Raw genomic sequence first — 21,096 nt, 5'->3', positions numbered from 1 at the left:
TATCTTCATATCAATTAAAAAATTGCTCAACCTAAAGAAGACTCCAGGACCGGGGAATGATTGTCTTTGAGGGTTTGAAAACCTGTTATATTGAAGAGGAATTAGGTTTCCTTTGGTGGGCCTCAGAGGGGAGAACTGAGAGTTGTGGATGACAGTTGCTTAGAGGGAGGTGTGAGCTCAGAACCTAAAGGAAAGCTTCCTAACAATTCGAGCCATCTAGACATGGAATATACCGCCTTTTGGGGTAGCAGGTTGCCCCGGTAGAAGTTGTAAAATGACGGCTTTTTGACCTTTTGTGGGTGTTGTGAAGGAGAGTTGTGTCAAAATTCAGGTTTGATTAGGTGACATTTGAGGTCCCTTCCAGTTCTTAGAGACTGTGATTTTTGTGAATTATTTGGTAACATAAATGATTACTCCTATTTTGTTTTATAAGTTGGTTGGGCTCCTTAAAATATTTATTTCTTAAGTTATCATTGCCAAATCATTGTTATATATGAAGATTTCAGAACTTGAAAATGGCCGATTGTAAGTAATTCTAGCATGAATGTCTGTTTGCCTATAGAAGGAAATGTAGAAAAGCACATAGGACCAAATAATTGGGCAATTGTTTTAATCCTTGGAGAATTGCAATCATAAAATTATTACTAAGATGTTAATATTCAAACAATACAATATAATGCCTAGCCTTTAATATACTAATTAGGTGAACTATAGACCTAATTTGCCCATTTGAATATTTTATTGATCATCATTTTATTTTAGGATAATTGATAGACCTATTAAAAAAACTGATCCTGATGACCATAGCAAGTGTACCAACTTTCATCAAAATCATTTGTCTTTTGAAAGATTAAAGAAGACAGACAAATGTGAACTGCTGATTTGAAATCCCACTTTGTTCAGTTAAATCTAGTCTCATAGTTAAATAAATACACTATATGTTCTTACAGTTCTTTTAAAATTTCAAACCATTTTTCCATTTTATATTAGAATGGTAAAGAAGCAAAGGAAAAAGGAAATGAAATTTCAACAGAGCAAAAACAATCCGAGTTGATAGAAATCACAACCATACAAAAATGGAATTCTCAGCAAGAAATAACTGCAGTAAATACTGCGCATTTTTGTTCAAATGCTGAATATATACTAATAGGAAAAAATAACCAAGGCCAAGAGAGAAATTCGGAAGGTAATATTATTGAACTAATAGTTTCATATTTGCATTCTGAGATCATTGTTTTACTTTTTGGGAGATAACAAAAATATATACACTATGGTTCTTTCTCTCAACACTCTTACATTCCAGTTGGGAAGATAAAATATTTGAAGTAAAAGTTACAAGGTAGACAACCAACAATACAAGGCCAAATGAGGTGTTTAGAGCTTAAGTACTATAGTTCAGAGAGTGAATCACTCATTTTAGACAGAGCTAATCAAGGAAAGATTGTCATACAGAAGGCAGAATATGAGAAGGGCTCTGATGGATGGATGAGATGTAAATAGTTGGAGAGGAAGACAAAAGGCCCTTTTAAAGAGGGAAACAGTATGAAGCATGGAGGTTGGAAAGTAGGTAGTGTGTTTTGGGAGTTTAATGAATAAGCCAATTGGGCTTTATGTAAGGATTTATATAAGGGAGTAGCCAAAGGTCATGCTATAAAGATCAATTTGGGTCAGATTGTAGAAGGTCAAGCTGAGCAATTCAGACTTTATTCTGAAGCTGGTGAGGAACCACTAAAGATTTTTGAGTAGTAATGACTTGATGAAAGCAGTGTCTTGTAAAGACCAATATGGCAGTGATTTTCAGTATGGATTGTGGCAGAGAGAAATCAGAGGCAAGGAAACTAGTTGTTAGACTTTTAAAATATAGGTATGACATAATGAGGATCTGAAAGTAGTAGTAGTAGTAGTAGTAGTAGTAGTAGTAGTAGTAATGGTGGTGGTAGTAGTAGTAGTAGGAGAAGAAGAAAAAGAAGAAAAAGAAAGCAAGAGATCTGTGTGAGAAACATTTTGAAGTAAGAACTCAGGTTTTGTGGTTGATGGGATCATTTCATTTAGCCTATATTCTCAGAGCAGAAAGTAGTAGAAACCAAAAGGCGTTCAATTAGAGGAATGAAGAAAACCATCACAACTTTAGATACTGAGGTTTTTCTCAAAGGTAAATCCAAGACTCATAATTTTAATCTGTGCTTAGTTGAGAAAAAATGAGCAGATTTATCATTGATTCCTCTTGATTTTAGATATTTTTACTCAATTTGTGCAAGCCAACTAGTTTTGTATGATGAAACCATTCCTGACATTTGAAAGATTCAAGTTAGTAAAAAAAATTGTAAATTTCTGATCTCAAGAAAGCATTTGACAATTTAGGTCTGAAAAACTTGGGTAGTGCTGGAGATTAGAGTAGAACCCATCAAACAAATTGGCCTTTTAATAATAATTAATGTCTAGAATTGTACTATACATATGAAAAGACCTAATAGTCTAGAGAAGTCAAAATCTTATGTATTAACTAATTTAATTATCTCTTTTAAATAAGATTACATATGAGTACTTTTCTCAGCCAAAACTGTTTCTGTAATTATACTCATAAGTCAGTTTGAGTAGCATTAAATATCTTTACCTTGTTTGTTTCTGTTTTTTTTCCTTTAGCATGTTAATTGTGTCTTTTACATAGATTATAGAATTAGAGATAGAAGGAACCTAAAAGGTTATCTGGTCCAACCCCTATATTTTTATATGGGGAAACTGAGGCCCAGGGAAGTCCTATAGTAATCACTGAAATTTTATATACTGTCTTAAAATTTATAAAACATTTTGCATTTATTATCTCTAGGTATTATGTCCCTTTTTGCAGGTGAGAAAACTGCCATCCTCGATATAGATAATGTCAGTAAATTTAAAACCATTTTGTATTTGGATGACATTGATATAATTACATTTGAGTTCTACTGATCAGTGAAATAGCATCTAAAACTAAATTTGACATTAAAAAAAAACAAGTATTCTGGTATTGACTTCTTTTTTGTATGTTGTCTTCATGGCAGAACTCCAGTTTTTTGAAAACAATGAGAAAAAAGAAATTCATCCAACTAAAGAAAGAAAAACTGAAGAACTCCCTGAAGAAAAACTAGTTAAAACTTCCCAAAGCAAAGCTTTCAGTCCAGATAAAGATTTACTGCGTCAAGGGCAGACCTGGCAAGTATGCACTGCTGACTTGAGAAATGCAGAAGCTACACAAACAAAAGACAAAATGTGCTTAGAAAGAGGTTTTGGTTGTGTGGAAGTTCAGACACTGAATAATCCTTACTCAGTGACAGAAATATCAGTTCAGACAGAAAGGATTCTTCAAGACAGAACTCAAGAGTTCATTCTCCATGGTGCAGATGAGGCTTCAGAAACTGGTCACAGGAAGTCTGTCCAGGAAAAGCTTCCTGATACCAATCATAATATGAGTAATGTACAATGTGGTGAAGATGTCTCTGGGAGTGAAATATCAAAACAAGAATCCAGAATGAGTCTTGGCACTGAAGAAAACTCTGTAAATGAAGAAATCCCAAATAATGGCCTCAAAAAAGCTGAATTGAATCCTTCCCTAATTGCAAAAGATAATTCTATTGAGTGTCTGAAGGACAGCTCAAGGGATTCCAGTTATTGTGTCTCAGATTATAAAGAATGTAAATCAAATCAAACACCTCCATCATACAAAAGAAAATATGATGGTCCACGACATAAGCAAACTCATTCTCATGCTCAAGAAACACATGATACTTTGGGGAAAATGGGCCTAAATAGTACCTGTGGTATAACAATTAATAACCCAATTTCACTTGCTGCCTCAAATGATGATAGCAAAGTGTATTGTGAGAATCCAAAAAAATCTTTTAATATGATGCCCATCTCAGGAAAAGCCACCCCAGATCTGAAGGAAATAGTTTGTTGGAAAAACCTGAATGAAATACAGAGCCATCAACCCAAACAGGATGGTCCTAAGCAGGTAGAAGGTGATGAAAATGCAACAGTTTGTCTTTTTCAAGTTAACACTTATAATATAGATGTTTCACAGGCCAAAGATGTGGAAACTGCTATTCGAAAGCTTCCTGTCAGAAAAACCACGGCAGGTACAGCAAGTCTTTCCAGCAAAGAGAGTCAAGTGAATGATACTCAGATGAGTGAAGCTAAGGATAAATTCATCACAAAAAATGACCTCTTCCTTGTTAGTCATGCTAAGGCACATCAGCATACATTGTTAAACAGTACAAGAGAGAAAACAGACTCATTAACTAACGCAGTTTCAGAAAGAAAATATATTGAAGGACAGCTGGAAGAATCATGCTTGGTTCACATAAAGCCATCTGGAGATTTAGTAAACAGAAGTGGAAGGTCAGCCTTTGATCTTTCAACTTCAGATAAAGAAACTGAGAAAACGCCAGTATACTTAGATTTTTTAGAACCTCGTCCTTGGTCAAAAGTAAATCAAGTTGAAAGTCAAACAATGAACACTTTGGCTTCCAAGGTGCCTTTGTTGCTAAAAGAGAGACTGGTGGTTTCATCAGAAAACAAAAAGATTCCTTCAAAGACACTTTGTCAAAATCTTGGCCTGGATGCTGTCACGAGGGAAATAAGAATGGGTAAGAGGAAAAATTATTTGACTTAGAATTATGGTTTTGTTTCAAATCTTCTGGTCTGCTTTTTTTTTAAGAAAGATCATGTTTCAATTAACTTATGAAACTTGGAATATTTTTCCTTAAGCTTTATTAAGGGTAAAGGTAGAGAAAGTTATATTTACATAAAAACTTATCTTTTTCCTTTAGCAGCAAACCTGGACCAACACCATCAGCTTGTATACAATGGGAAGTAAAATTGCATTTTGAAAATTTTAGTAAATAATTTATCTCTAAAAAGAAAAATGAACAAGATAAAAATTATAATAAAGTTGCTCTTTTTTAAAAAAGGCCTGGGATAAATGGAAATAGGACAAACATAGCCAAAGTCCTTTATTGAAATTTATGTACAATCTCACTGATTTTTTTGTATGGGTAAGGGAGGGAGAAAACTAGAAGACTGCACATAATATAAGATTTCTTTGTTTAGTTTTGCTGAATTGTTTTTTTCTCAGCACTGAGCATTCTGAGGGACTCAAAGGGAAGCATCTTCTATTCATCCTTAGGCTAAGGATTAATTGTTGGCCTATATGAAAAAATAGTAGCTTTTTAGATGAAAAGAACACTGTAACATTCCAGCTGAAGAGAGCGCAGTACTACCCAACTGAGACAAACCCAGGGAATCAAGCAAACTGGGTCTACCAGCAGATTCACTGTGCCCTTTAAGAGAAAAGCCCAGTGGCGAGATATGTGCTTGGTCCAGTCTGGCAGCAGCTTAGTGATTTGCCTGGCTCAACTCTGAAGTGTATTAACCTGTCCAGATGAGACACCAGACTCTATAGGGAAGCAGTAGACATACTATGAACTTCAAGAGGGCCCTCTGGAGAAAGAAAGGACATCAGGGTTATGTGGAAGTTACCCGGTCAATTCCTATATTTTAGGAAGACAACACTTTGGCAGCTGAGTGGGGAATGGAGGGTAATAGTGGGAGGAGGAAAGGAAGGGAGGCTTGAGGTAGGCAAACCAGCCAGAAGACTGTTGGCAATCATCTAGGTGAGAGGTGATGAGGGCCTTACTGTGGGCTCCCCACAAGACTGCCCCCTTGTCATTTACATATAAAATCCACTTTTGACTATTTAAAATGCTTAACAACCTCAACCTTTTCTACCTTTTGAGACTTCTAGTGTACTCCTCTCCATGTATACACCAATACAGCTACAGTGGTCTACTTGCTACATCATACATAGCACTCCATCTCCAAACTCCATGCCTAGAATGCCCTTCCTTTTCACTGCCACCTCCTGGCTTCCTTTCAATTAGCTCAAGTCTCACTTTCTACAGGAGTCCTTTCCTTCTCCTTACATGTCTCCCCCCACCCCAATGTCTTCCCTCCGAGGTTATCTTCTATTTACTTTGTATAGATCTTGTATTTACAAAATTGTTGTTTGATGTCAGTCCCAGTAGATTGTGAGCTCCTTGTGGGGAGGGACCACGTTTGTGTTTTTTCCTTTCTTTATGTCCCAATTGCTTAGAACAATACCTGGCACTCAGTTTCTTCAGAACCAGCAGTGGGTGGAAGTTGAGAAGATGTATATTTAGGCTTGATGTCAGGAAAGACTTCTACCAATCACAGTTACTCAGGAGAAGGATGGGCAGCCTCGAGAGGTGGGGAGTTACCCCTCCTTGGAAAGTTCGACAATCACTTGCTGAATCTGTGATAGTGGGGATCCCTTTCAAGTATGGGTTGGCCTAGCTGTCCACCTAGAGCCCTTCCAACTCTCAAATTCTATGATCCATATTATGATGCTAAAATTATAACTTGATAAGTTATAAATTTTTAAAAGTATAACTTTTGAAATATAGCTTATGAAAATAATACATTGTTCATTATGTCATGAACATTGGATGTTTTTTAATATTCATGATAATTATGATATAGTTTTAAATATATCATAATCATGAGGAAAATCTTGTTTATTTTTCTCTTAGTAATCTCATGCTAGAGTTTAGTAGGATTAGCTCCTGAGTGAATTGTGCCACTTTAGCAAAATGCATTTATTTAGTTAAGGGAGTGTAGAATCTAAAAATGGTTCTCTGGTGCTTTCAGATTAACAGCATATGGACTTCCAAAGGAAGCTATGTAAAATTGAAAAGAAAAATAGTTTTTCTATTTAAATTATGTAGTTTCTTCAATAGAATTTATATTCAATCATATTGTAGCTAATGCCAAATCATGTTAACATGCATTGATTAAACACCTACTGTGTGCCAGGAACTGTGCTATGCATATATTAATGTCACTAATTGGTTTTTGGCAAAGCACAGTGTTAGGTGAGACAGTGTTACATGGAACAGATACTAAGTTAATAATCAATTTTTATTTTACACAGTTAATTGGCTAAGTGACTGTGGGGTAGCATGATGTTATTCTGGGGGTCACTTATCATATATTTTAATGTATTAGTTACATTCATTTGAAAATGCTGAATTTTTACGTGGCTTATCTCATGCTACATGGTGGAGAATAATAGCTCATATTTATATAGCACTTTATATAGCACTTTACAGTTCCTCACAACATGTTATTAGGTAGATAGCACAAGGATCCTTATTCCTATTTTACAGATGAGGTAACAGGTTAAAGAAATAAAGTGACTTGCCTAAAGTCATAGAGCTAGGCAGTGTAGTGGCCTGGATTGGAATCTGGGTACTAGAGTCCTGACCCCCATCACAAGGCTTTTTCCACTGTACTATGTTTCTCCAATGAGATATTTCACATTGTCTTCCATTTTTTCATTCCTTTGGTTCTGTTTTATAATATCTTGATTTCTCATAAAGTCACTAGCTTCCACTTGCTCCAATCTAATTTTTAAGGTAGTATTTTCTTCAGTGGTCTTTTGGCCCTCCTTTTCCATTTGGCTAATTCTGCCTTTCAAGGCATTCTTCTCCTCATTGGCTTTTTGGAGCTCTTTTGCCATTTGAGTTAGTCTATTTTTTAAGGTTTTGTTTTCTTCAGTATTTTTGGGTCTCCTTTAGCAAGTCATTGACTTGTTTTTCATGGTTTTCCTGCATCATTCTCATTTCTCTTCCCAATTTTTCCTCTACTTCTCTAACTTGCTTTTCCAGATCCTTTCTGAGCTCTTCTATGGCCTGAGACCAGTTCATGTTTTTCTTAGAGGCTTTTGATGTAGGCTCTTTGACTTTGTTAACTTCTTCTGGCTGTACGTTTTGGTCTTCTTTGTCACCAAAGAAAGATTCCAAAGTCTGAGTCTGAATCTGAGTCCGTTTTCACTGCCTGGCCATGTTCCCAGCCAACTACTTGACCCTTGAGTTTTTCATTGGGGTGGGTATGACTGCGTGTATAGTAGAGAGTACTTTGTCCCAAGCTTGAGGGGTTGTGCTGTTGTTTTCAGAATTATTTCTATATAGCCAGCTCTGCCATACCAGTGTTCCTCCTCCCCCAAGCACCACCAACCTGGACCTTGACTCAGATCTTAGGCAGGCTCTGCACTGCTGCTCTGATCCACCATTTAATTCCTCCCACCAGGTGGGCCTGGGGCCAGAAGCAACTGCAGCTGTAGTTCTGTAGCTGCACCTCCCCCACTCCCCTCCAGGGTGGTGGCTGAACCTTGAACTCCTTTCACTCTGTCCCCCGCAGCTTTTCCCACTAACCTTCTCTGTTGTCTTTGGTGTTTGTGGGCTGAGAAGTCTGGTAACTGCCACAGCCCACTGATTCAAGGATCTAGGGCCTGTTCCGCCTGGCTCCAGGTCTGGTTGGTCCGCACAGCCTTTGCTGGGCTCTGCTCTGCTCCCCTCCCAGCTCTGTGCAATAGACCTTACCCAGCGACCATCCAGGCTGTCCTGGGCTGGAGCCCTGCTTTTCTCTGCTATTTTGTGGGTTCTTCAGTTCTAGAATTTGTTCAGAGCCATTTTTATAGGTTTTTGGAGGGACCTCGGGGGGAGCTCACGCAAGTCCCTGTTTTCCAGCTGCCACCTTGCCTCCATCCCCCTGTACTATGTTTCTCAACAGGAAAAGTAGAAACAACCATTGAAAAGAAATTTTGCCAAAACAAAATCAATATTTGTTTTTCCAGAGTAGGATTGTTTCTAAGTAGTAATAATTAGTTTGGATTTCATGAATTTCAAATTTATAAAAACTGGGACAGGAGCTGGGCCAAACTTTACCTTTGTCTGCCAAATTCTCCATAATTTAAATAGATGAGGCAAGAATGTTTAAAATATTGTTGAGAATCACTTTTCAAAATTCCCTCATCTATTATAGAAGCATTTACCTAATGGTATCACATTGATCAGCTAATTCTAAAATATTTGTACCTGTTCATTAAAGCCCAAGGACCTTTTCTGGACAGTGGATTGTTTACTGTCTGTTTCAGTACTCTGGGATCTGTGGTTCCAGGGGTGTGTTCAAACACTATTATTTCCAATCAGCCTTAGTGGACTGTCTTTATTAATTGCTCTATGTGCTCCAAATTAATAGGAGTGTATATCTTTAAACACGTTCTATAGTTTCAACTGTCCACTAATTCTATCTGCCCTCTCTCTCCCTGGTTAGTTTGAATTAGTGAATGTTCAAAAACAACAAAAACGCCCTGATTTCAGACTTTGCTCGTGTAGGCAATGAAGTGATCCATAGAAGAAAAGACAACATTTTGTATGTGTTACATTGTTTCAAAAGATATCACCTTAATTTTATTTCAGTTGTATTTATTGGTATTATTTGTGATAGCCTATACATCTTTACATTGTTAATGGATAGTAATCAGCAGGTTTTAGAAAGGCCTTGTCTTGAATATCTTTTTCTTTGCTTGTCTTCCTAAATGAAATGCCATAGTAGGAGATCAGAGCATAGGAAAACAGTAAAGTATTCATAGTAAAAATAAAATAGAAATCTGATTACTTTTTTTAAAGCATATGATCAGAGATAAACCAGAAGTTCAGTCACTAAAATGAGTGTCTAGAGAATAAAATGCAATTGTTGCCATTTCCTTTTTGTCAATCAGATACTACCAGCATTAGCAGAGAGGCTGACACTTGGACTAACTCAAGTATCCAGCCAAATCCCAAGAGAGATCCCAGGGAAGAGTGGAATGCGATTGCAAAGACTTTTTATGATTCTCCTTTTCCCACAGAACATGTGAGTCAATTAAAAATATGGCCAAGCAGACCTTAGTGAGCTAATTCCATAGATATGTGTAGAACTGTATGCATCTGGATGCTTTAAGACCTAACCCATCTCCAAAATAATATCAAGAGGGCAATGTGGCACTATTTTTCACAATTAAGGTTGATAGAAAACACCAGGAAAAAGTCACAGTCTATAAATCAAACAGATGTTATCCAGCCTGTTTTTGGAAGGAGAGTGTGAAGTGGTGGTGCATTGTGTACTTCCAGAAAAATAGTCGCCAAAATATAGGAATAATGCCGTATTTTCTCATTCTTTGTTTGTGATATTTTATAAGAATTATTTCTGGAAAAATAATCATATCAGATAATTTTTAGTTTTAATAATGGTTTTAATATAGATGTTTTCCTTGTGAACTCAGTTTTTCTTTTAAAAATATGTTTAATATAGTAAATGTATAAATTGATTTAAAATAGATACTCCAATAAGAACAAGGAGTACTGTGTGTGAAAATGCCAAATACTTTACATACCCTGCTATGCTATATGTACTGGAGCCAAAGTATCCAAAAAGAGATTATATGGCTCCCTAGAGTCCATTTGTCAGTGGAGAGGTAACTAACCATAGCTGACAGCTCATTTGGTTAGATCTATAAAGTTTACAATATCTTAGTGGGCAAAACTTTCAAAAGGAAAAATCTTTGGTTTGTTTGTAGTCCAAAAAGTGACACTTATGGGTACTACAAATTTTTTTTTAACAACAGGATTGGCAAAGATTGCTTACAAAAGTGGATCGGTCTCAAGTGCAGAGTCACCAGTGATGTTCACACCCCATGTAGCCAGAGACCTTCAAAGCTAGAACAAAGAACTCCTCTTTCAGTGTTGTTGAGTTGACTGTCTGCCCCGGTCATGTCCCCTACATGCAGGGAGGAAAAATGAGAGGTCAAGCGATTTGCCCACAGTCACATGGCTGGGCAGAATCAATGCTGAAAGTCACAAAGAAGCCTCCAGCTCCTAGGTCCAGTGATTTGTCTGCTATGGCCCATGGGGCCTTGTGGCTGATGTAGGTAAACAGTGATTTGTGTCCAGGTTTGATCCATAAGGCATTTCTGCTTTTACTGGTTCATATCCAGCTCTCTCCCTCTCCATCTGCTTTACTTATATGTATGTTCTCCATGGTATATAAACTTTCTTTCACTTGGAGGCAGCCAGGGAGCAGAGTGGATAGAGTGCTGGGCCAGGAGTCAGGAGGGCCTGAATCAACCTCAGACATTTACTGGCTTTGTGACCCTGGGCAAATCACTTAATCTCTCTCACCCTCAGTTTCCTCTTCTGTAAAATGAGGATAATAATGCCACCCACCCTCCCAGGGCAGGTGTGAGGCTCAAATGAGACACTTCTAAAGCACTTACCACAATGTCTAGCATGAACTGGACCTTCATAAATGCTTGTTTTCTTCCTTCCTTGACGCTATCGAACTTTGTTATAATTTTTACAGACGTTGCTCTAGATTATCAGGCTTATTTTCATTTTATTTCACCCTTCCAAAGTAACCTTTGCTCAATTTAGTGTCACATGCGAACTTAATGAACACATTTTAAATTTCTTCATTCTAGTCTCATCTCTGTTTTTTGGACTTACCTTAAAACATATTATTAAATAATGAAGAACTCATAACATTTAACCATTAGCAGTCACCCTCTGGTTGTGATCCTAGACAGCTGTGCATCATTTAACAATAATATGGCCTAGACCAGATTTTTCTGTTCTGTTGATGAATGTGTGGGACAAACTCAAAAGCCATCCTGAACCATTTATGCTTTCCCTTTGTCCCTATTACAGGACAAAAAATTAAAGTTGTTGAATGAGTGAGTGAGTTAATAAGATTAATTCCAGCAGACATAATTTGCTAGGTAGCTTAAAATACTTTTGATTGTCCTCTGATAACTTACATTCTTTTTGGTGATTGCAAATTGATTTTCCTACCATCTTTTTACATGATGTAAGGTTTTTGACTAGTGTTTAACACTTTATATTTGTAAAATGCCATATTCTTTTCAACTTATTTTCACAACCATTTTATCTTTAAAACAACCCTGTGAGATTGTTAGAGTGGTTGTTATTTGCCTATGTTATAGAGACAATACACAGAGGGTACCCTCTAGTAATTAAGTCAGTGACAGACTAAGGACCAGAACCAATGTTCTTTTTCCTGTATCACTAAGATACACTTGACATTTGATGTTTTCCAGGCTTCAGGTACTTTTCTTCACCTTCCAAATATTCCTCAAAGTTGGTGTCTCTATACTAATATTCACTAATTTCTTAAGGACACTAAGATGGATGTCACTAGACTTGCTGATTTGAACATACCCATCTCTTCACAGTAGTATACTCTTTGATTCATATATAAATTGGATTTTCTATTTATTCCCATCACAAATGATATTCATTCCAAATAAGCTGAAAGAACTGAACTTTTTCATAAATGAAATTTAAAAAAAAACCATACATGTTAAAAAGCCTCAGCTTTTTCTTTATCTTGCTATAAGTTTTCTGATCTGTTATAGAGACAATTTCCTTTGTCCCCTTCTTTTGCTTTAGATCAGGGTTGGGGAACCTGTGGCCTCAAAATTCGTTCTGTGAAGTTTGGATTCAGTCAAAGGGCTGCACTTAAGGACCTAGAGGGCCACATGTGGCCTCGAGGCTGCAGGTTTCCCACCCCTGCTTTAGATACTTAAAGAAATGTCTTTCTGTTATATTGTTTCCTACATGTTGCATGTTTTTTCACTTTCATTTTCTCCATTCTCTTTGCATAATTATGCTATTTCTTTGAATTCTCATTTAGTCATTTAACTTGTGATGTTTTCTCTACTTGTAAAATGAGGCTAATAAACATAAACCTCCCTGTGCATTTTTCTAAGTTTGGCTTGAACACATATGAAGCAGCAGGGCATAATGGAGAGAACACTGGGTTGGGAATCAGGCTGCAAATCCCGTACTTCACAGAGTTGTCATAAGAATCAAATGAAAGAATGTTTGTGAAAGCATTTTGGAAATGGCAAAGCCCTGCAGAAACGATGAGTTCAAGTGACCTGCCCCAGATGAACTCTTCCTCAAGCACACAGCCAATAGATACTTAGTAAGCCCCTGCTTCGTACCAGGCCCTGCACTAAGCATCAAGGATACAAAGAAAAGCAAAAGATGGTGTGTGCTCTCAAGGAACTCACAAGTCTAACATGCAAATGGTGATGGACAAACAAGTTCTGTATTCATGAAAAACTGGAAATCATCAACAAAGGGAAGGCACTAGAACTAAGAGGGATTGAAAACGGCTTCCTGTAGAAGATGAGATTTTAGGTGGGATTGGAAAGAAGCTAGGGAAGTCAGGAGGCAGAGATGACTGTGAGAGAGGACTGCATGCATGGGGGATAGCCAAGGAAGAAGTCCAGAGTCAGGAGATGGAGTGTCTTGTTCAAGGAACAGCAAAGTGCCACTGGATCCCATTGTATGGGGCAGGAGAGGTCTGAGAAGACTGGCGAGATTCTGAAGGGCTTTCAATACCAAGCAGAGGATTTTCTATTTTATCCTGGAGGTTATACGGCACCACTTCAGTTTGTTGCATAGTGAGGTGACATGGCTGGATCTGTGCTTTGGGAAGATCACTTTGGCAGCTGAGTGGAGGATTGATTTGACTGAGGACAGACTTATGGCTGGTTGACTAACTGGAAGGCTATTGAAATAGACCAAGTGAGGGGTGGTGAGGTCCTCCACCAGGGTCAGGCATTGTCAGGGAAGAGAAGGCGGGTATATGTGAGAGATGTAAGGAAGGTGAGGTTGACAGGCCTTGGCGGTGAGAGTGAGGAGTTGAGGATGACAACTAGGTTATGAACAAGCCTGGGTGACTGAAAGATGGTGGTAACCTCAACAGTAATGGGGAAGTTTGGAATGGGGGAAATTTTAGGGGAAAAGATAATGAGTTCAGCTTTGGACATGTTGAGTTCAAGATACCTACAGGAATCCAGTTGGTAGTAGGAGATGGGAGACTGGAGGACAAACAGATTTAATAATCATCAACATGCCACTACTTTGAAAGATCATGGAGAATGGGAAAGGTCAAGATTGGAGAAAGGTTAATACTTTATTGATTTTCAAAAAGGAGAAGAAAATGGAGTCCACAAATTATAGGCTATTGAATTTGACAATGATTCTGGCAAAATTTAAGAATGTATTAAGGAAATTAAACAAGTGATTAAACAAGTGATTAAGTACAGGCCATATCAGACTGATTTAATTTCCATTTTGGGCAGATCTATGGGACTGGTAAGTTAGGGGAATTCTAAAGATATTGTTGCCCTAGATTTTAGCAAAGCATCTGATAAAGACTCACATTTTTCCTGCGGAAAAAGTTGAAAGATATGGGCTAGGTGATAGTACAGTTAGGTGGATTCAAGATTGGTTGAATAGCCAGATCCAAAGAATAGTTAAGGGTTCCATGACTGCTGCGACCCCAGTAGAGTACCCCAGAGATCTCTGCTCATGATTGTGTGCTATTTAATAGTTTCCTCAATGACCTGCATAGATGATATGCATATCAAATATACAGATGACACAAAGCTAAGAGGAAGACTAAGTCCTGGATGACAGAGTCAGGGTTCAAAAAGACCTGTGTAGTATCAAACATTGGGCTGAATCTGTTAAACTATACAGAGAGATACAGTGCAAGATGGAGAAGGCCCATCTAGACAGCTTGTACCTTGTAGTGGAGGAAACATGAATCCAAGTACAATCTATAGTGTACTATACAAGTACAAGCTATAATGCTTGTTTTGAAAATGTGAATTTGTTCCAATCTGATTGATGTATGAGGGAACAATTGAGGCGTAATTTGAATTTTTTTGTTTGATAATGTACATCCTTCAAACATCAAGAAAACACAGAAGACTGTACTTCATAGTAAATCACAAGCTGCAACCCTTCTCATGCCCACTTTCACAAGCAAACTTCAGGTCCTTTTGAGGTAAAGCACCATATTTATTATCTGTCTGACGGTCCAGTGGGAGCTGTGGGCTAAGGAAAATTGGTTTGCTTCTCTCCCTTCCCCCATTCTTTATCATGGCAGAGGGCCCAAAGTGACTTCACTTTGCCAGCCCAGGCCCTGCGGGAACCAGGGTGTAGGCTGAATGGCCACCTGAGGCCACAGGCATCACCACTATTTATTGTAGTATTTAAGTATTTTTAATAACCATTTAACATGTATGAAACTGTGCTGTTTTAATTTGGTGCCTATGTTTTTATAATGTGTCAACGATGAAGTTTTGAGCGTTATGCTTCTAACCCCTTTTTTTCTCCATTCACCTTGTGGTTTTTACTGTAATTTTGCAGAGTTTGGTGATATAGGTCTCACTATAGCAGATTTGACTTTAAGTACTATTTATTTGTAGGTGTGCTAGTCATTCCTTCTAACAAAGAGTGTAAGGTCCTTTGAAGGTAAGGACTGTGCTATTTTTCATCTTTGTATTTCCAGAACCTAGTGTGTAGTGGGCATTTAATAAATATTGAATCATGCCAAGGGCCATAGTAGAGAAGATGATATAGACTTGTCTTTTTGTTTCTCTGAGGATTGGGAAGTCAGTGCTGGAAATTCATGGCTCTAGCCCTCCATACTTCTTTTCCTTATGGCTGTAGGCCAGTAAAAAGGTCACTTATTAACAGGTGAGCATTTATTCAACAAATAATCTTGATCAGGAGCAAGCAGCTAAAATTTTTATTTTAGGCTGTGTCAGTGATTCAAGCCATTCCATTGATCAAGATTGGAACAAGATGAGACACTTGTAGCCATCTACATTTAACAAAAAAGTTTATTTAACAATAACATCGAAAGGAAATAACATCGATTTAGTTTGGTGCAGCTCCCTCATCTCCATGTTTGCCAGGGTGGTGGATCTATTCAGAAGGATGAACCCGAGACACTCCCTGCTCCTTGTGAGCTCTTTTATACTTAGGCAACCAGAAATCTGTCAGTGGTTCAAGCCTCAGTCTCCTGAAGTAATCACTGCCAACACTCTCCTTCCATGGATAATTCCCAGATCTACATATCCAGCCCTAATCTCTCCTGACCTCCAGTCTCACATCGACAATCACCTCTTGTTCAACTTGACCTCTGTTTACTTTAGTTTCAGCTGTAAAATGGGGATGATCAATAAAGCACTTACATCCAGGGTTGTTCTGAGGATCAAATGGGATATTTGTAAAGCCTTACCACAGTGCGTAGGACATAGCAGGTGTTTTGTAAATGCTTATTTTCTCCCTCTCTTCTATCTCACCCCACAAGTGGTGAAGAGACAATAATCCCCCCTTGCCTTTGGGAAAGTAGGAAAGAATTCCCCTAGCATCTAAGGCCCTACCCATGCCAGAGACTAAATTGGCTGGTGGAATGTCTTGATTGCTTTTTTCAAATAAGTTGATTAGTTATTTTGAGATCATCATGGCACAGTATTAGTCTTCATATCCTATTTGGGATTTAAATCCATATAGAAAGACTTTGAGGTGTAGCAAAAAGTACTTCATTTAGAGTAAAGGAACCTTAAGTTATCTAAAAAAAGAATAAGAATTTCTGGACCATGGTTTAAAATACAGTAATTATGGTTTCTTAGCCAGGGAGAGGGTGTACTCCAAAACTGATAAAAAAAAAATAGATTTGCCTGAAGTCTTGCAAACCTGATCAATAAGGCTTTAAATTAAAACCTGTCCACAAATACCAATAAACCCTGATACAGAAATTTGGAGGCATTCACAAAAAGACTATCAACAGAAAGGACCAGTAATTCATAGGAGACAAGAGGGCACCAAATAAAACCTATGGTCTCAGTTGGCCACATGAAAATCACAACATATTACTATCACTGAGACTTATTGGGGTGTGACCCTTAATTGCAACATGGTCATGGAAGGGCATCCATCATTCAAAAGGAACTGCAGTAGGAACATTTATATAGTGCTGTAAGGTTTGCAAAATACTACATTATCTCATTGGAACCTGGCAATAATCCTGCGAGGTAGGTGTTATCCCCATTTTATAGATAAGGAAACCGAGCCTGGGAGTTTAATTAGCTCAGGTCATAGTTAGTTTCTGAAGTGGTATTTGAAGCCAGTTCTTTCTGACTCATAGTCCAGAGCTCTTAACCACTGTGCTACCCAGATGTCTCCACAACAGACAAAAAGGGGCAATGGAGTGTCCTTTTATATTAAGGTATACTTGTGAGGAAATACAGAAACCCAAGGAGGAAGCTGGGTGGAGAACATTTAGACCAGGATCAATGGAGGAAAAACGCAATACTGTACTGAGTAATGATGGGGAAGGCTGATTATCCAGAAATCTGTAGGGCTATTTCCAAACCAGATACATTCTTAACCTTCCCTGATAATTTCCTTTCTCTACAAGTCTGAGGACTTCATGAGGGAGATTGCTATTCTGGACAAGGTTTCAAGCACCTACTTGCTAAAAAGATGATAGGAACTTTAGAAAGATAGGATGTTAAGTTTATCCTACCAGTTGCTCTCTTCTGAGGCTTTTTAGCATATCGATAATTTTTCCTAAACATAGTACCCAGAATAGAATACATTATGTATTATAACAGAATGTACTAATAGAATACTGCGGATGTGGGTCTGACCAGGTGGGATACTGTGGGACTATCCAGAAGCCCCAGCCCAGGACCCCAGTAGCTTTGCTGACTGCCAGACACAGGGCTGCTAACTCGCAATGGTCTGTCAACTAAGAACTGATGCCTTAGTCACCTTATACTTGCTAGGCTGATTTTTTTGAACTCAAGTGTAAGATTATATGTTTATCCTCATTGAATGTTGTCTTCAGAGATTCAAGCTAGTGCTCTAGCCTGCTGAGATCTTTTTGGGTCCTGCCCCATCTCCTGGTCTTAGTTAAAAAACCTCTAGTTTTTTAGCCCACTTACATTTTTGAGAAGCATGCCATTTATAATTTTATCCAAGTTATTGGTAAAAATGTTAAAACTGCTCAGGAGTAAGTACAGATACTTGGGGCATGCCACTGGAGATCTCAAGCCAAACTGTTATCAGCTACTATTAGTAATTACTGGGTTTAACCTTTCAACTAGCTCTGAATACACTATTGATACTACCATTGTCTCAACATCTCTCCAAACTTCTCACAAGAATAACATGCAGAGTTCAGCAAGTACTTAGCCAAATTCTAGGAAAATCATATTGATAGACACCCCTGACAAGTCAGCCACCAAGTCTAAGTTCAGTAACTGCTGAAAAAGGAAACGAGATTGCCTGGCTTGGTCTGTTCTTGATGAAATTATGCTGGTTCTTTGTAATCAGTCACTGCTTCCTTGACTAGAACTTTACCAACTGTCTCTTTAATGATCTGTTCTACAATTTTCCCTGAAATCAAAAGCACTGCTCTTGAGTTTGCAGTCTGCTCACAAATCAGAACATTTCTCATTCTGCAGTATCTCCCACTCGCTATGATCTTCACATTATCATCAGCAATAGCTCAGCATTACATCTTCCAATCTTTCATCCTATCAAATCTCAGCGATGTGCCTCTATGGTCAAATTTGTTTCCTGAATTTGGCCTCTCAACTCTAGTCACTGTTCCTTCCACCATACCAGGATGCTTTTCCCTCTTCCTGGCTCCCCCAACCCTAATTCAGGGAAATGGAATGGAGATTAAGAGGGGCAGCAGCCATGAAGAAAAGAATCAAGGGGGAAAAGGGCACAGCCATTAAACTTCTGGTATTCTCTGCACAAACCCATTCTGACACTGAACAGATGTTAGCGCCAAGAGACTTGGGATAGCTTCGTTAGCAGCTGATTCTAAACTCCAGGAAAACTCCATTGCTTGTTTGTTTTCTTTCTCATAGACAGCATCTCCTATGTGCTGCCTTATCACACATTTTAGTCAAAAAGTTTATTTCTCTGAAAAGTGTTATAGAGGCACTTTAGTGAAAGCTGTTTATACAAAAGACCAGCATTTTGCACACTCAACATGCTCATCCCAATGGGCTCCAAGACAGTTTAATTAAGCCCTAAGTAACAGTATTAATTGTGCTAATATTCAAGTAGTATTGTTACCTCTGTCATTATTGACAATTAAACTAATCTATGGTCACACGATTTATCTATACCATTAATGGAAAGGGCACAGAGTTTATATACAGAAACAATTTAGAAAATGATAGATGAGCCTGGGTCCTGGGTTTGCCAAATAATTCAAATTTATTTTAATAACATGTTTTTATTGGTAGAAAGACTCGCAAAACTTAAAGTGCTAGGTAAATGTCATGTTATTATAAAGCTGAAAAAGGGCATGAAGCTAAAATTATTATTAAGTTTGGAAAAAAATAAAAATTAATACCCCATTTAATTTTATTTTCCAATTGGATAGCCTAGGCTTAGAAAAGTTCCTTAAGAAATAGCTTTTGCAGTACTTTCACTGCTAAACAGATTTTTAAATTGATGGGGGAAGTGGAGAAACCTAGATTTGGAGGTTTTTTTATTTGTTTTTAGTGTAACATTTTTCAATACACTGGGTTCTCCATTTTAAAGTTGTGGAATTGACAGGCCTTTATTATCAGCTAGGTTAAAACGCCTTATTTTGCAGACCAGAAATTTGAGACCCAAAGAGTGAGATAGAGAGGTAGGAAGTAGTTGAGTTTCAATGAGAATCTAGAATCTCGGTACTGTAACTTGGAAGTCTATTGTCCTTGCCCTTGTGACCCTTCAGTCCGAGGAAGTTAAAAGACTTTTAGAATCAGGTACTGAATCATACAGATCAGATCGCTGACTAGAGGAATACACAAAGAGGCCCCAGGATGTTAAGTGACTTATTCAGGATTAAAGAATGGCAGAGAGAGAGGGCCATGAGACTTGGGTTCTGGCTGTAAATCCATTTCACTTTGAGATGTACTCTTAACTCTTCTGTGAAACAGTTTGGAGAGAATAGCCAGGTTAAAGGCTGACTCTGAGAGCACTCGCTGGTGGAGAGCCTCCTGCCTCCTCTAGGGCAAAAAAGGTGAGAGCTATGCAAGGGGAGAAGTCCTTACAGTTCTGATTGTACAGGTTTTTAAAAAAAAAAAGACTAAGTAGAAACTATTTAAATAGCTGTACTTGGGGGGGAAGGGAACCCTTAAGTTAAATAACTCCATGTATACTAAAAGTCACAATATTGAAATGTGACCCAATGTGGCACACCTTGGAAATCTGCCAATTTCCACCTCCCTCGCTGCTTTCCTGTTCCTTCAACAATGGCATTCATTCTGCAAGAGGAAACTTGAAGGAAAAGGCAGTTTTCATGTTGTTCTTGACTTCCGCTAGTATTTAACCTTCAATTTTTCCCTGGCTTGGATAAAGTATCAGAAAAAAATAGACACTTCTTGTGGGAAGGGAAGGGAGTAGAAGACCAAAAGATTTTTATCTTGACTATTTTAATTTAAATCTCTTCTCCCTTTTTAATATCCACTTGAATTTTTTAGAGTTCCTCTGAAGACCTATTACCTATTCCTTAAAATGTAGTAAGATCTCTATGTTAGGCATAGTTCTAAGGATCATGTATCAATGTAGGCAAAGGTAATGCCAGATTTCTGTGCTGTAGCCACCTTCCCCCAGATGTTGTTTCTTTCTAACTATACGTAATCATGATGAATGATGTACAACAGACTAGCTTCCAAATGACAGCTGGTATGTTCTTTTCTAGGACAAACCACAACTCCTAAAGGCTGACCCGCTAGCCCGACCTTTTCAAGCAGTCCAGAGTAAAGATACAGATGATTTTACTGACTGTTCCCTCGGTGAAGAAGAGGATGATTGGCAATCCCAAGACATTTTAATAAAAAACCAAATTAGTGAAATAGAAAAGTTTCTGAATTTGGAAAAGTCTAAAGAAACCAAAAAAAGAAAATCTGAAGAGATGTTAGATAACTAGTTGAAGAAGGTTGAATAGTGAGTGGATGCTCTTTACAATGCAACTGGTTAACTAGACTGCTGTGTTTTGACCTAAATAAGTTATGATATAATTAACATTCATTTTATCCAATTTAAAAACATCTTCACTTTACAACTTTTGTTAATACAAAGAAGCCACTTTATTCCAGTCAAGCATCCACTTCTGCAAACACTTGCTTATGATGAGTGGCCATCCTGTTGGAAAACCTTCCCTTCGAAAATTAAATTCTGACTATTTAGAAATCTTGATTCCTTTCTTCTTCCCTCCATGAAGCCTTCCCCCTTTCAGGTCTTGATGCTCCCTTACCTCAAAAGAGTTATATCCAAAATGGCCCCTTTCAAGAACAAAACTTACAGCACAGAGATCAAC

At 37.9% G+C, this 21,096-nt stretch overlaps 1 protein-coding gene across 1 annotated transcript in view; it reads left to right on the top strand.

The window, feature by feature from the left end:
* Positions 1-21,095, top strand: part of CCDC73 (coiled-coil domain containing 73) — a 126,736-nt gene extending 105,641 nt beyond the window's left edge. The window contains exons 14-17 of the mRNA XM_036763670.1: positions 991-1,186; positions 3,039-4,622; positions 9,617-9,750; positions 20,479-21,095. Coding sequence (XP_036619565.1) covers positions 991-1,186; positions 3,039-4,622; positions 9,617-9,750; positions 20,479-20,706 — 2,142 coding nt within the window. The 3' untranslated portion in view covers positions 20,707-21,095. The remainder of the gene's footprint in view (positions 1-990; positions 1,187-3,038; positions 4,623-9,616; positions 9,751-20,478) is intronic.
* Position 21,096: the final 1 nt, after the last annotated feature.

Source organism: Trichosurus vulpecula, chromosome 6 (assembly GCF_011100635.1).
Source record: "Trichosurus vulpecula isolate mTriVul1 chromosome 6, mTriVul1.pri, whole genome shotgun sequence".
In the NCBI taxonomy this organism is placed as follows: domain Eukaryota; kingdom Metazoa; phylum Chordata; class Mammalia; order Diprotodontia; family Phalangeridae; genus Trichosurus; species Trichosurus vulpecula.
The sequence above is the reverse complement of the archived record's forward strand: the minus strand, read 5'-3'. Positions and strand labels throughout refer to the sequence as shown.